At 42.6% G+C, this 15,364-nt stretch overlaps 1 protein-coding gene across 2 annotated transcripts in view; it reads right to left on the minus strand.

Moving 5' to 3' along the window:
- FAM20C (FAM20C golgi associated secretory pathway kinase) overlaps positions 1 to 15,364 on the minus strand; it is a 58,127-nt gene that overhangs the window by 6,980 nt on the left and 35,783 nt on the right. For both annotated transcript variants that reach the window (XM_083800368.1, XM_083800367.1), the window contains 2 exons: positions 7,166 to 7,258; positions 5,409 to 5,524 (listed from right to left, as the gene is read on the minus strand). In XM_083800368.1, coding sequence (XP_083656494.1) covers positions 5,409 to 5,524; positions 7,166 to 7,258 — 209 coding nt within the window. The remainder of the gene's footprint in view (positions 1 to 5,408; positions 5,525 to 7,165; positions 7,259 to 15,364) is intronic.

The following is a 15,364-nucleotide window of genomic DNA, read 5'->3' on the forward strand; positions in this document are numbered from 1 at the left end:
TTCTCCTTGTACCCAGGACCATGTCTGTGTCCCTCCTTTGGACTCCACTCATTTTCTTAGCCTAAAATCAAGCAACAGCTAAACAAACCCAACCTAACGCAAGCTGTGGGCTCACAGCCCTGCAGTCTATGATCTCTCATGGGTTTCCTGTTCAAAAAATGCTATCGCAGTACGGACTTGGCGCAGTTTTTACAGGGCTAACACAGGTGCCTTGACTTGCCTTTGATCATCCTGGCAAAACCAGGAGGGCTTCATGCCTCCATGTGAACCTCTTCCATAATTCAGGATGAAAGTGAAAAGTTGTCCAAGCACCTGCAGGCAGCACTGTGAGCTGCAGATGGTCTGCGAATGGGAGGATCAGAGTGGGTCATTAGGAAGGCTGAGATCTTCTCAGCCAATAAAAACCAGGGGAAAACATCTGTGATTTATACCTTTAAAAGAAATGCTTGCAGACCAAGTATTTCAAGGGGCTCCAAGCTGCCACAAGGTATGATTTACAAGAAATCACATACAGATGCTGCCGCTCGCTGCAGGCTAGCACAAGAGAATTAGGAGATATGAAGAGATCCCTGATTTCCCAGATGCCTGCTGCCTCGGTGGGAAGGCAGGGCTCTCCCCTGCGCTGCAGCCAGAGCTTATGTTTGCACTGAAGCTGCAGTGGGGCTCCTGCTTTGATTCAGCTGTGTCAGCACCACCTGCTCCTGTGTGCAGGGAAGGAACCCACTCGTAGTTATCTTGATCACCTGAGACAATTTATCTTCCAGAGGCTGGACGACCTGGCAGAGGGAAGCAGATGTGTGGTTATCTGCAGCTGTACCAGTTCTGTAAAGAGGAAACAGCACGGTGATGCCCCTCCTGTGCTGCCGCAGCCTCTGCTGCACACTATGTAAATCTGACCTTTCCAGAAAGGAATTACATTAAACACAGCATTTCGCACAGCGGGGAAGATAAATACTGTGTTTAATAGTTTGCTTCCGAATTTAACTTTGGGAACAATGAAACCCTGCTTGGTATTGTCAACGGAAGCAACTGGGACTAATCATCTGACAGTAATCACACATTCGTATCCAGATAAATCTTCAGGAAAGCTCGGGGGCTATCGCAGCCATCGCATTTGCTGCTGCAGGGTGACACGGCTGGCACATGGGCTGCTGTGCTCCCGCTGGGCTCCTCCGGCTATTGACTTTCCCGCAGAGCCCCCACTGCCTTCAAGAGGAGCCCAACCTCTGAGCGACGGCAGGATGCGTCCTGTCATTAGGACAGCAAATGTGCGGTAAAAACACAAGCATATTTCTTGGTGAGAAGTTTCTTTTGATGACAAAGCTTTTTCTGACATCTGGTATTCTCTCAGATATGTAGTATTTACTTTCCATCACTCTTGTCTGATTTCTGGGGATAGTGGAGGTGACGGGGTGCTGGATCTCAAGTGATTATTAAAGAAATTAATTGCTTTGATGGATACAGAATAGATATCCTGGTATCTCTACTCTAGTTATTGTACACAGCAAGTGAGATGAAGCAGCCCAAATTATCTGGGGAAAGATTTTTAAGGTTTCTTAAAAATGCAGAAGTAAAGAGGTACCAAAGATAGAAAAACACAGTTCTCATTTAGGACTTCAAAGTGCAGTAGCAAGCCTCTTGGAAACCGAAGTAGGTGACCCACATTCTGCACAGCGTGCCGAGTGGGAAATTCCAGCTGGAGACACAAACCCGGGGCTTTGATGGGAGGCCCATGCTGAGAGCGGGGTTTGGCCTTTGGAAGGGAAAAATGAGAGTCCCAAAGTACAGCTGCAAAAGGAGCAGCCACCAGAAATTTGTGCTCCTGTGGGCTGGGTAGAAATGGCAGCAGCAGCACTGCTGGCAAGGCAGAAAGGGATGTTCATATACTGTGAAATGTTCAAATGCTGCGAATTTGCAGCATGTAAGCTCCTTCTTTATTAAAAAAATACAAAAAAAACCACCAACAAATAAACAAAATTGTTTCCCCAAAGCACAATGGAGGCAAGAGAATCCCGAATGGTGTTACAAATGTCTGACTTCCATTATCTGAGGATGAATGGTCATGATTCGTAATGAAATCCATGCAAAAATCACCACGCCTGTTGATCGAAACTCCACCTAATTACAATTAAGAAGAAGAGATTGTCTGTGTACTCATCTGAACATTTTCTGTGCGTCACCCTGATAGCTGAACAATAATTCTTCTTGGGAAGGAAAGGAACAAGTGGAGATACCTTAAAGCAAATTGCTTGGCAGAGCAATTCTTTTATTGAGATTTGCATGACTCTTAATAGAGGACATTTAGCAAGCCTGTGCAATTCAAGCACTGGAAAGAACCCTGAATATTTACTAAGCAATGCATGAAAAGATCTTTCATTTACCTGCTCAAAATAATAGCTAATTCAGAATTACTATTGTTTGCTAAGAGGAAAAAAAAATCCATAATTCCTAGGAACTGGTTAATATGAACAAAAACATAATGCTTACTAGCTGTGTAACATTGATTTCTTTAAGCTGCTGCCTCAATTACTTCCAAAACGAAGGCTGACATCATTAATATGTCTCTTTTTTTCCTAGCAAATTACCATTCATTTGTGAAAGTAGCAGGGCTACTGCAGTCTACCCCACCGCAAAGGATGTAAAATTAATTTAAATAATTACTGACCTAATTCCATTTCTCATGTTTAGTCCAAACTGCCTGGAAGAGCATTTTTCTGCAATCTGCTTTCTCTCCTAATGCATCACCTGACCCCGTCCTGCCCCTCGCAGCTCTGCCTGCTCTCAGCCATTTGCACTCCCTGGTGGAAGGACGGATGCTGCGTGCTGTGGAGCAACATCTGCCGGTAGCTTTATGGCAGTAAGAGGCCCGTTTCCATTCCTGATGGGACAAGCAAGGTGGCCCAGGCACCGAAAAGCAGGGAGGTGTCTTCCAACACTTCCCAGTGCTGGTCCAGGGAAAAATACCACATGTTGGTGAACATCATCGGTTATGATGCTCGTAACGAACCTCTGAAGGCTGGAAGGGGTTTCTGTTGCAAATGATGGCCTCCCAGCCCAAGGGGAAGGGTTTTGTATGAAATAAATTACATGCAGGGCTTGTTGCATCACTGGCAGACATAGTGTGTCTCCAGTCGCTGTCATCAGGCATTGCTGGGGAGAGAGGTGCAGAGCTACAGCCGACTGCAAGGCAGTCCCGGGGGGCCTCGACAGCTTCATGTGGGTGCGCAGACTGGTTCTTGCAAGGATCCATGTAGCACAACAGAATTAATTGCTTAATTTAGGGCTTTTATTACTTTTTCATTAGGCATTAATTAATGCCTGCCTTTTAAGGTCAGTATGAAATACAAGACTGAGGCTGGGCATATGTTAATGAGAATCCTACTAATTAAATGGGGGCCTTGTAGGGGAGAACTTTGGCAAGTAACCAAAATGATCTAAGCAAAGTATATTGATTTAGGAAATGTAAAATTGAAAGAAAAAATAATTGCTTAAGTGTTTCATTCTACGGAAAAGCCTGATTCATAGTTAATCAAATATTTTAATTGAATTTATCCAAGACCTCTAAATAAATTTGAATAAAGGATTATGCTTGGATCATCCTTTGGATGTCTGGAATTTTGTAATGACAAGATAAAGATCTTCATCCAAATGGGCAGCATTAACTCAGCATTGCTGGGCTGTGGCTGCTGTAAGCTGCTCAATACCCGAGTACAGTTTTGTAATTCTCAGAAATCACTCAAGTTCACCCCTAAGCCTTGATATATAACCTGGGAAGACTAGAACGCAAGCAAGCCTGCTAATCCTTGTCTTACTTGCTAAAATGCGAACAAAATGTCTTATATTTCAAATGAGCCAAAGTATCTTGTGCATGTGAACAACTGCAAGGATTTTTGTCATCTTTGAGGGGTAATTATTTGCCTACAAACAAATCAATTAAAAAATAAATAAATAAAATATAGACAGAGACAGAGGGAAAGAAGGGGAGAGAAAGGGACTGAGACAAGTGCCCGGCTGTGCACACAATGCCTGCACATCACATTTGTGAACACTCTCAGTAGTATGGGTAAAACTGGAGCACACATAATGTGTGGTAGGACGAAACCTCTTGTAATTGTGTAATGTATTTCACAAGTGAAGTTACTGGAATTAATAACGGTCTTCTCAGCTGTGTCCTGCAGAGCTGAATATAAATATTAAGCTAAAAATAACACTCACAATAATGACTTTATTGGTGCTCACAACAGTGTGATGAACATTTTAAGAGAGAAAGCGCTGTAGTTACATGGCTGTGCTTTGTAGCTACCAGCATAAATACTGCTACACTGGGAGAAACTGCAATGAAGTCTTTGGGTCTTGGCTTTGGGGATCTGGAATAAACAACTGCCGGCCAATGACACAAGCTAAGGAGAGAACCCTGGAGATTTCCACTCGAGATTTCCTGTTTACACAAGACATAGCCCAAGTTCAGCAACACATTTGCACACAGCTGAACTAATATCAGCTAAGCTCACTGGACATAGCTAAATGCTTTAAAATGAACATTTCTCTATATATTCTTTCCCTGTGAACATAATTAAGAATGTACATTTGTGTCTTAACCTAGAGCTTAATTCCCCTGTTTCAGCACCCCAGAGGCTACCATCTCTCTCCCACCTTTTGACCGTCTTTACCTATTTTTGTGTATTCTGGGACCAGAATGTGGTTTCACCCTGTGTTTGTACAGTTCCCACCCTGTGGAGCTCTGTCCTTGGAGAGGGCTACCAGATGCTGTGAAAGAGTGAAGAATAATAGAAATAGAGGGAGGTAATGGTTCCTGCAGTCATTCCTCAAAGCAAGTACGAGACTGGGAACAATTCAGATCATTTCCAGTCCAGCCTCTGCACAGCTGTGAATGTGAGCTGGAAGCAGGATACCTTACACATTTATTGCCTTGCTTTTCTTTCAGACTCTTCTTGTAATAAGAACTGAGGCACATGACTCTGAGAAAATTAGCTTTTGGTCCTCCAGTAAAAACCAAGAGATAAATGCATCTGACCACCAGAACTGATGGATCACATAGCACTAGAAAAAAGGTCTAAATAACTAATGGACTAAGTAATAAGGTTTTGGGTAAACTGAGAGCAACAGAAGAAATTGCTTTAGAAATTGCTCTGCATAAAACATTTGTTGAATACATTGCTTTTGCGAACATAAAAGCCTGTCTCTGTGGATAATTTGTCAAGGGGAAAGGCACTCAATTCAAAACAATAAAGTCTTCTTTGTAGGCTATGTCTCCACATTTATTTTTATTCAAAGGTCTAGAAGACAGTTCTATTAGAAATATCTGAGCAATTAAGCAATCTACGCATCGTTCCCTTAAGTACGTGTTCGGCAGGATAGAAAGAATACAGTGCTATTTCCAAGACTACCTGGTGAGATGAAAAATGTTCTCCACAGTTTCTTGTCGCGAGTAACATCTCGTATTTCTCTTGTCATGTTAACCAGTCTACCTGCAACTGGTGGAACGCGACGGAAATCCAGGATCCTGGGAGAAAGAGAGAAGAGGCAGTTTATGTAAAGGATCAGATTATAATGATAGTGATAGGTTTTAGGAAGGTTCATTACACTCTGAAGGCACATTTATCTGTGGCCTTTAAGGAATAAAAAGCCCATCAACTTTAAACTGGATAATCCTTCTGATAATATGCTAAAAAATACATCCTGAATATGATCAGCTCTGACTTGCCTACATAGGATGAAGCAGACTCAACATAAAGAAGAGGATGGGGACACACTGTTCCATGAAAAAAATGCAAGTGACATAAAATTCCACAAATAAGAGACACCAGAGACTTGGTTTTGAGCTTGTGCCAATTCAGGATTGTTAAAACAAGCATTTTGCTCATCAATTTTTAAGTGACTTCAGGAACGGGATTTCAGCCTCTTTCTTCCATAAACACCATCTAATAGATTTAAAAACTAGTACTTTTTTTTTTTTTCCCCGACAGTCTTAGTACTTGTTTGATTTATATGCTTCCACTCCTCCCTGTTTAAATACCCTTATACCAACCTAATCAACCTCTCCAAGACTAAAAATTTTCCCAGGGGCAAAGGCTGGGTAAAGACCCTTTTTCAATCCCAATCTCACCAGCTTTTGTTAAGATTTTCTACACTGCTTTTTCTGCTTAGCATGTGGATATTTAACGTATCTCCCTGCAGGAACTCCATTAATGTTTTTTCCTACAGCACCATCTGCTTAAAATGGCAATATAAAATATGAAACAGAGGGAATCAACACTAAGGTCAACAACAATAAAATACAGAAGATTTTTTAAGGATGTGACCTGCTGACAGATTCCCTCATCCTGACCATCAAACCAGAAGGCACCAATACTACATGTACCCCCAAAGAATTTGTGGCCCAAAACTTGAAGCTTTTGGAAGGATGTTTCTTAGCACTTCAGAGTGTCCAGTTCAGTTCTAAGTCAGCCTGTGAAAGGCCTGAAATGCCATGGTTTCTAGCCCTACAATTAATAGGTCCTCAGGAATTAATTCCTGCTTCTAATCTGGGCAGGCCCCAGTCCATTTCCAGTCTTGGACTATCCAACAGACTCTGCTCTACCTCTGCTGGAGGCACATTTTTAGCTAACAGGAACATGGGATGAACATCAGTGTCTTCTCCCTCCTACTATCTTGTGGTCTACATATGCTCCCGACACAGGAGAGCCCCAACTGTTGGCTGTGAAACCAGAACTCCCTTTCCACTGCAATTATTCCTCTCTGAACACACACGAATCCCCGCACTTGGATTTGTGTGCCCTGGAGCTAATTGGGGTGAGCCAGATTCCCGTCGTACTTGTGCTGCCTATTCCCTAGGAGACGGGTCCTCTCCATATGCACTTCACGATCACAGGGGAAATTCATTTCTCAGCTTCCCTTCAATATCATTTCTCTTTCTTTTTGAGAATTACTTACTGCCAGGTTTCTCATTCCCAGAGTAAGTCACACTTCCTAATTATTAATCTACTGTTTCATCATCTTCTGTTTCTATTATTCATGGTGTTGGCCAACCTTTGTTCCATCTTCCCCTTTTTTTAAAAGTAATTCGGTTACAGAGCCGGGCAAAGTGCAGAAACTTATCACAATATTTCCACTTTTTCTTTTAATGCAAATCCATTTTACTTGCCTGTCCAAATGAAATGCTGCTATTTCTGCATTATGTCTTTCATAGTCTGAGAAATAAAAAAAGTCAGGCGGCGTTTCTTGTTCTCTGGTCTGTCTGCAAAGAAAAACAAGGAAAGTGTTTTAATGAAGGGTTAGCATTTCTAAGGAGCAGTACTCAGTCATCAGCACGTTATTCAGGAGTTCAGTATTGTTTGCTTAATGGAAGGCCTTTAAATACTTCTTGTGAGCATTATTTGCAATGTAGCCTTCATTTTAACTTCTGTTTTAAACTACTCTAACAAAAAACAGTATTCCACGACTTGTGCATGGAGGCTGCTGTCGAAAAGCTATTCTACTCAAGGCTCTCGCTCTATTTAACAAGATCTATTTTATCACTCTCAAACATTTCATTAGTGATAGCGGTGAAGACAATGTCATTTCATTAAATTATCATTAACTGTAATTATGAAATTTCCAAAAGTAATAACATTTTTCTTTCATCTTTGGCAGCCGTGTAGCTCCTATCTAAAATATGACTCTCCCTTTGTATTACTTAGAGCCAAAAGTGACATGTTTTTCTCATTTCAGAAGAAATGGGATCATTGCAGTTTGACGGCCACGACACATGTCATGTTTCAAAGAACATTAACAAGACCGTGCTCCAGAGAAGATGCAGAATTTGTTGTTTCTTCATTTTAAGAAACAATAAAAAATGTCATTCTGATGGAAATAGAAAGGCTCAAGCTTGAACACCCAACTACATAGAAAATAGAAAGTTCTGTATTAACAGGAGCAAATTTCTGTCTCATTTTAGGCAATTTCTAGTCCTGGTGGCTTTTGGATGGAGCACAACTCAGGCGGTTCACCAGTACAATGTCTGGGCCCCACCAAGACCTGCATCATACCCTTAAGTCTTAAATATGAAATAAGGACTGCAAAGCTGTTCTGTACAGCATCTGCAAGGTAGGACACTTCCCCAGAAGAGGAAAACATGTTTTTCCAAAGCTCTTTCTCATTCCCAGCTGTCACAGGTGGCCAGCTGACAGCTCGTGCATCACCTATGCTACACACTGGCAATTAAATTAAAGCTTCTGCGCTAGGACCGTGTCACATGAAAGGCTTTGGGGTGGTGCTGGTGCAGAGCTCAGATCTGCAGAGAATTTGCAGCAAGGTGCACTTATAGGGCTCGCTGGGAACCCAAGGCTGCATCTAGCCACGCTCATTTCCACCCAGACCATGATGACTGACAGGAGTGGTACGCCTCCGAGTCCCCCATGTCCACCTCGCTCAAGAAACCAGATGAGTCTTGTGGTTTTTGGTCATGTGAAAATTTTGCTATGCCACCAGCAGGTTTGAAAAGCTGATATCCCTTCTCAGGCATTATTCTTTATATTTCTTTCTTAGCAAGGTACTCCATCTCACCCTAAATGCTGAACAATTGCCACCACAGAGAGACCATCAAGGTATTTGACATGTCCAGTATTACAGGAGGTCAGAGAGGTGTCCAACACCCCAGTGATGCCCCAGCCAAAACAGCAGGGACCGTTCTGGTGGTTACGGAGTTGGCCAATGCTTGACAGATGTTACAGGGCAAATCAAATCAGCACTTTGGCTACTGTGGCTGCCAAGGGTTCACCCGGAGACAAGCTGAAAGTAAGCCTGGCATAAAATAAAATAAAAAATAATATCGTCCATTGTCTCATCGTAACTGCAAAGGGGGAAGGATTACACCAACAAGGAGGAATACACGAGAGCCAGACACCTGTGGCAAGTCACACAGCGCAGTGTGTAATCAAGACAAGAGCTAGGGGAGCTGCAGCCTTGTTGTGCATATTCCCCTCAAAAATTAAGAAATGAGCCCTGATAATAAATTCAAAGAAAAAGTTTAAGATATTTCTGTTGGGAAAATTACCCATCTGTATATAACTTCTCCTCCATTCCAGATTTTAAGAGTCAATTTTTTCAACAAATCAAAGAAAAAAAGACTCATACTAAGCTTTTCCAAACTTTACACATACCAGCACTGCCGACAAGCTGCAGAAAATATTATTAATTAGCTAATCAATGCCATCTGCTTTTTATCTCCCAAAGACTTTAAATGAATCGTGGCTGTTCCTTTACAAGAAAATCTCGCTCCAGAAAATCAGACTTAAAGAAAGGGTCGATCTCAATCTTGCAAGCACAGCTCTCCCCATGGCCCCGCGACGGCTCGACACGCTGGGCAGCCAGTACATCACCGCTGGGATGGTCTGGTCTCTCTAATTTCACTTTCCTATTTGTTCCCTGCCACCCCCGGCAATGGCTGGGGATATTATTCATTTGGGAATAAGTACAGTTCTCCTGCAGGCTTTGACTTGTTTGTACATACTTCTCTCCTGTCATAATGTATTATTAAATGGTGGCGCATCCTTCTAGAAATCGTGAACTTGGTTGCCCTAAAACCTTCAAAAATGGACACCAAATCCACAGTGCAATCTAAACAGTGGAAATACCAGTATTTTTTCAACCTGGCTATAGATCATGAAACAAACTTCTAAATTCCTTCAGTGCTCCAGGTGTTTCTCTTTAATTATCTACAGAAGAACAGCCTCCAGCCCCAGTTGCTGTGCTCCATGCCCGCGACAGGCAAGCACGGCACCCGCTTTGCTGTCTCTGGGAAATACTGGGTTCTTCTGAATGCAGGCTAGAAGGAGTATTTTTCAGCTCCAAGTCGCCTTTTAAGTTCCTTTGCAAAGCTCTGCAGAACTACTATGTACAAGGTCCTAAAGTGAAACCCTCTCCTGAAATAACCTTGAAAAACCCTTTCTGATGACATATTCCAATATCCCACTTGAGAGAACTGGAACCTTGCTCCTTGGATCTGACCTTAGCTAGCATCGGTTTCATTCAAAGAAAAATTATAGTTAATTTGACGTCTGTAGCAGCACCTAAAGAGATTTCTTGGTAGCTCCTCAGCCAGAGCAGGCTACCATACCACCAGCAGATGATAACACGTGTGACAATCATAGCCTAGGGTACACAACTGAATTTTAAAAGCCACATGAGCCTAACACAGCACTGAATCAATGGAATCAATGGACCATTATGAGAATGGCTTTCATGGTGTTAAAAGGGCACCTACATCATAATATTTATTTTTGAGTTATACAAATGAATTTATACATGATTTTATCATATTAGAAAACCTGATAGATTTTAGTGTGTGTGGTCTTATCAGTGCATCACCTGTTTTGGTGCTAATTCTTCTAATGATCTTCTATTCTGATGTGCAAATATAGAGAGGTGGGAAATTCTATGATTCTATGAAATCAAACTCTGCTCTCGGTAACACAGGTGGGCAGTGAGCAAGTCCTATCGGTTACACCGGCTTCGGAGCACTGTAACACCCTCAGTCTCTAAGAAAAAGGCTGCAAAAGGAGCATGTACACTGAGCCCATTCCAGGTCAATTAAAATACCTTATAAAACAACGATGGAACTGATCCAGCCCATAGCATGTTTTAAACCAGAGCTGTGTTTTAAAGGAAAAAACAACAACAATATATATATATATATAAATCCCTGTTATTTTGGTTTTATTACCCAATGGTTATTGAAGGTTATTGCCTAATAAAATGACACATGCAATGAGGTATTTGAGCAAACAGACCGACGTGCCCAACCCTCCGCAGAAGTGCACGCTTCCGACAGACAACAAATTGCAGACGACGGTCAGAGCTCCTTAGTGGCAGCAATAAAAGCTCACAACACGCAGGACACAGGGTCCTGCACAGGTTGCAGATGGTGGGAGAGGATTCCTGGCAGCGTCTCTTATTTTGCAAACAGTTGGAATCTGGTGATCCTCTCTTTGGAGGAGGATTTGGCAGATATTTATAACGGCAGGCTGGGAAGCTCTGGAGGAAAGACAGATGGAGGTCTGTTGATACTGCACACAGTTAAAAATTACACAGTGGCACCAGCCCAATTACTGCATGAGGAAAAGACAAATCAGCACCAGTAACACTAGCAGGGGAGAAACAAGAACTAAGGGGAAATCAAAGCCCACGAAAATTTCCCAGCCATGGCACAACTCGGAGAAAATACAGGAAATAAAGAACGATTTTAAACAGGCTAAGAACACATTTGCATGATGAGATGCAACTGTCATCTGATCCTGTGGCTAGAAGAGCAAGGCATGCTCACAAACAGCAGCAACAAAGCTCCTCCAATAAATGAAGCCAGTCATGAGTAAATCTGGTAAGGCAGCTCCATTCTGACCGTGGCTGGGGCCTGGATTTGTGCTCAGGCATATTTGGATAAACCAACACAGTGATTTGTGTGCAGGCATCATTGCAAAGCTTCAAGGTTTTTGTTTGTTTGTTTGTCTTTCTTAAATGTTTCTGTAAGTATTTTTTGTCCAATTACTTCACTGCCAAAAACAAATACTATTAATTCCTCGTTTTTTTTTTCATGAACCCCATCAGCACACTGGGATTGCAGGCTCTCTAGCATTTCAGAAAGCATCGTTATGAAACCTTTAACGTGGAAATCTCTATTTAGTTTCCAGAATTCCTCGCATGCACCTGCCTAAATTACCAGGATTAGTACCCACCAGGGCCATGTATTACTCGAAAGAATCCTGCCTCGATGCCAAGCTTCCTCTGCACTGGAGGGGTCCTATTATCTGTGCAGCAGCCAAAAAGCTAGAAAATAGGGCAAACAGCCCAATGTGATTCAAGCTTTATCCTGACAGACACATGCTGCCTTCCTGTGCCGCGGCCCAGAGCCATTTCAGGACACCTTCATCTCGAATGCATGTACCTTTGCTAATCAAAGGACATGCTGATGATCTGAAAACAGCTCCTCTTAACTAGACTGCACTCCTGCTCCCACACGTAATCAGGGGGAATCAGCCAAAGGGATTAGGGATGATTACGGATCACATCTCCACGGCAGCGACAGGTCTGCTCGGGTTGGACCGTTTTGGAGGTGGAGACCCTGACCCTCTCCAGCTGGGGAATTTGGCAGCAGCAAAATCAGCAAGAGATGTCACTGGCCAAGGTGGCATGGCAAGTGTATGAGCAAGCACATGACTACCGTTGGTAAGAGACTAATTTGGCCATGGGAACAGATAACTGGAGATTATCTGGGGCTACCCACAGCTATAGGTCGCTCTTCTTTTCCTTCGGAAAGCAGCTTTCCTCTGCTACTACTGTTCTCTGTTCCTGTGGAGTGTTTAAGGTGCTTAAATACCTGCACTGGAGCCAAGTTGTGAACGTAACAGTTAAAATACAGTGTTATCTAAATGATAAAATACAGTTAACACAAGACCAAAAGGGGCCACTCAGCAGTTAGCTGCTGTTTCAATTATTTTGCAGCCTGGGAGGGACGTGGGGACCTCTCACATTCGGAAGCCTCACGCTGGGGCTTTGGGGTTGCTTTTACTCTGGCAAGCAACCAAACCACAGCTCAAGAGCAGAAAGCCTTTCTCCCAGCACAGACAGGCAGGAAATTTCCCCAGCCTATGAACTTCTTTGTACTCGTGGAAGACACAGACTGAAAGTCCGGTGTCTGCTTGCAAGATTTTCTCCCCCCTCTGCAACCCTTACGTCAAATTGGATTGTGCAGCACTGGGATCCAGAGTGCCCTGAGATAATCTAAAGTGTATTATTGTAACTGAAGGAGGCAGCCCATGGAAAAAAAAAAAGGGAAAAAAAAAGAAAAAAAGAAAAACAAAACCTTGTCTCTGAGGCAGCTGCTGTCCTTAGGAGTGCACTCAGGTTTTGCATACAGAATCCTATCACCGGGGAGAGCTTTCTGTGCATTTGGCACTGGTTAGAACAGGTGGAAAAAATGCCCTTAATTTTATAATACATTTTAGTGGCTTAGTAAGTCCTTAGGAAGATAAATGATACTGCTAATGCAGCTACGTCTACAGTAGCGAAGATATCTGGTGCCTATTTCCGACTCCTTATGGAGTCTTGGCAGCTGATGGCTTTGGCTTTATCAAAGTGCTCTGCTACAAAGAGCACTCCCAGGAACCATATGAGCTGTTTACAAGAGCAGAATATGGTCCAGAAAATGAGTGTCCAATCCAGGAATGCAAAGACATGCAATTTAAGTGGTACAGAAAAGATGTTTGGCTGGTTTCATTGCTATCATCCAAATGACAATATGGGCCTCTGCAGGATATTCAGGCTTCTCCTGCTTAACTAGCAGCTCTGCAGCTAGAAAAATGAGAGAATATTTACTGTGGCAGAAAGACAGAAATTCGCACAGGGATATGCTAGGAATAGGAATAATTAGCAAACCGCCAAAAGGATAAATACCGAGATCATGCTATTGCATGCCAGCCCTGGAGGGCTTTTCTCCCGAGAAGACGAGGAGAACTTAACAACTGCACATGCTCAAGGACCAGTGAGCGTCATATAAATCACAAACTTCTGATACAGTGCATGACAATAAGCTTCATAAAGTGCATTTGGATATATGACTATCTTGTTACCTGGCACAAGAGGGTACTGGGAGGGAAGAGGGAGAGAAAATCCACAGGGAAAACAGTGTATTAAGGTGTTTTTTTTCCACTTCCACTTGCAGAGTCAAAGAAAAAAGGCTCAGGTCACCTAGCTCATCCCTTGGCCCCAGGCCAAGATCAGCTGGACCTAAACCATTCTTGACAGATATTGCTATAAGACGATCTTCAAAACGTCCTTCCCCAATTCCCTGGCTACAGCCCTCTCCTCCTTGTTGCGACATGCTGGCCTCAGTCCTCTGCAAATTTCCATCTTCAGCTTTCCTCCTCGCTCCATGATCGAGGCACAGCCATCCCAGTAAGACGTGCTGCAGCTGGTCAGTGCGTCTTTCCGAGGAAGGGATACATGCAATAGATTTACCAGAATAACTGGCTCCCATTCCTGAAAAGAGCACCCTTAAGCCAAGACCCAGGAATTAAGCCTTAATGCCTTTAGACTGCAGATTCCTCTGCTCAGAGGCCCCTTCTTACTAAGCACCATTCATTTATTTTTAATTCACTGCAATTCCCCCCAACCCAAAGCCTTGAAATATTTACTTTAGCCTTTCCCCTCAAAACCAGCACTGTTTCTAGGAGACAACGAAATAACCTCTGATTCCTCAGCACAAATCAGGGCATTTGGGAAAAGACTTTGTAAAACTAGTCCCTGGCTCAACGCATCAAGAGTGAAAGGTTCCTGCCATTCCAAGCACAAAAATATACCACTAGTATATATAAAAGCAGATTTTCACCTGAGCAAAACACAAGTTACCACTCCTGACTACACAAGCAGGTAGGATATGAAGGGATGAATAATCAGAGTAACTAACAGGATACAAGAATTTGAAAGATTCATTTTATTCTCCACCAAAATAAAATAATAATAATAAAAACAGACTTTTTCCTCCACCTTGGGGCTTTTCTGTTCCTTCTAGTGATCTGGATTTGGTATTAATATCTCAAAATGGTCCCTCTCTATACCGTTGCCTTTACTGACATTGTGCTGACAGTAGAGTCAAGGCATAATCTCACCAATCATCATTTCATTGTCTACCAGCACAGAAGAATAACTATTTTTTCTTCATTCATTCTTCTGTGCTTTCAGATATATAAGACATGCAGAGAATCTTTGATCAGTATAAAAAACACATAGAGTTTGATCAACTGGGAACATTTCCTTCAGCAATTCAGAACATGACTTCCAGCCCTGCCTAGTAAGTAGCTGCCTGTCATCATGGGAAAAGCAAATGGAAAAATATTATTAGTGTAAGCATATTTGTCAGGACATCTCCCCACCCGCACATTTTGGTGCGACAGCCAGCAGTCCCCTTCCCCTTCCAGGGATCTCAGCTAAAGAGAGCTGGTGTGGGGTAGATATCAGAGTCATGGGTCTATTGCTAATATTATTATTATTATTATTATTATTATTATTATTAGTTAGAAGACAGCTGAAAAGAAAGCAAAATGAAATGCTGTTACAAAGTAGATAAGCCATACGCAATGAGAGAGCAGAACTCCAGCACTACCAAGCTCCAGATAGATGCATGTAAGTGCATGCACAGAAGCGTACTTCATGCATAGTTCCACACATACATCAATATCTTATACCTCTTGTCAGGGTACTGGACACAACGTGATCAGACGGGTATTCTTTATAGATCATTCTTTGCAATATCTGCTTCTATTTCCCTTTTACCACCACCCCCTCCCCAAGATATCTCAAAGTTAAGAGG

Source organism: Anser anser (genome assembly GCF_964211835.1).
Source record: "Anser anser genome assembly, chromosome: 15".
Classification (NCBI taxonomy): domain Eukaryota; kingdom Metazoa; phylum Chordata; class Aves; order Anseriformes; family Anatidae; genus Anser; species Anser anser.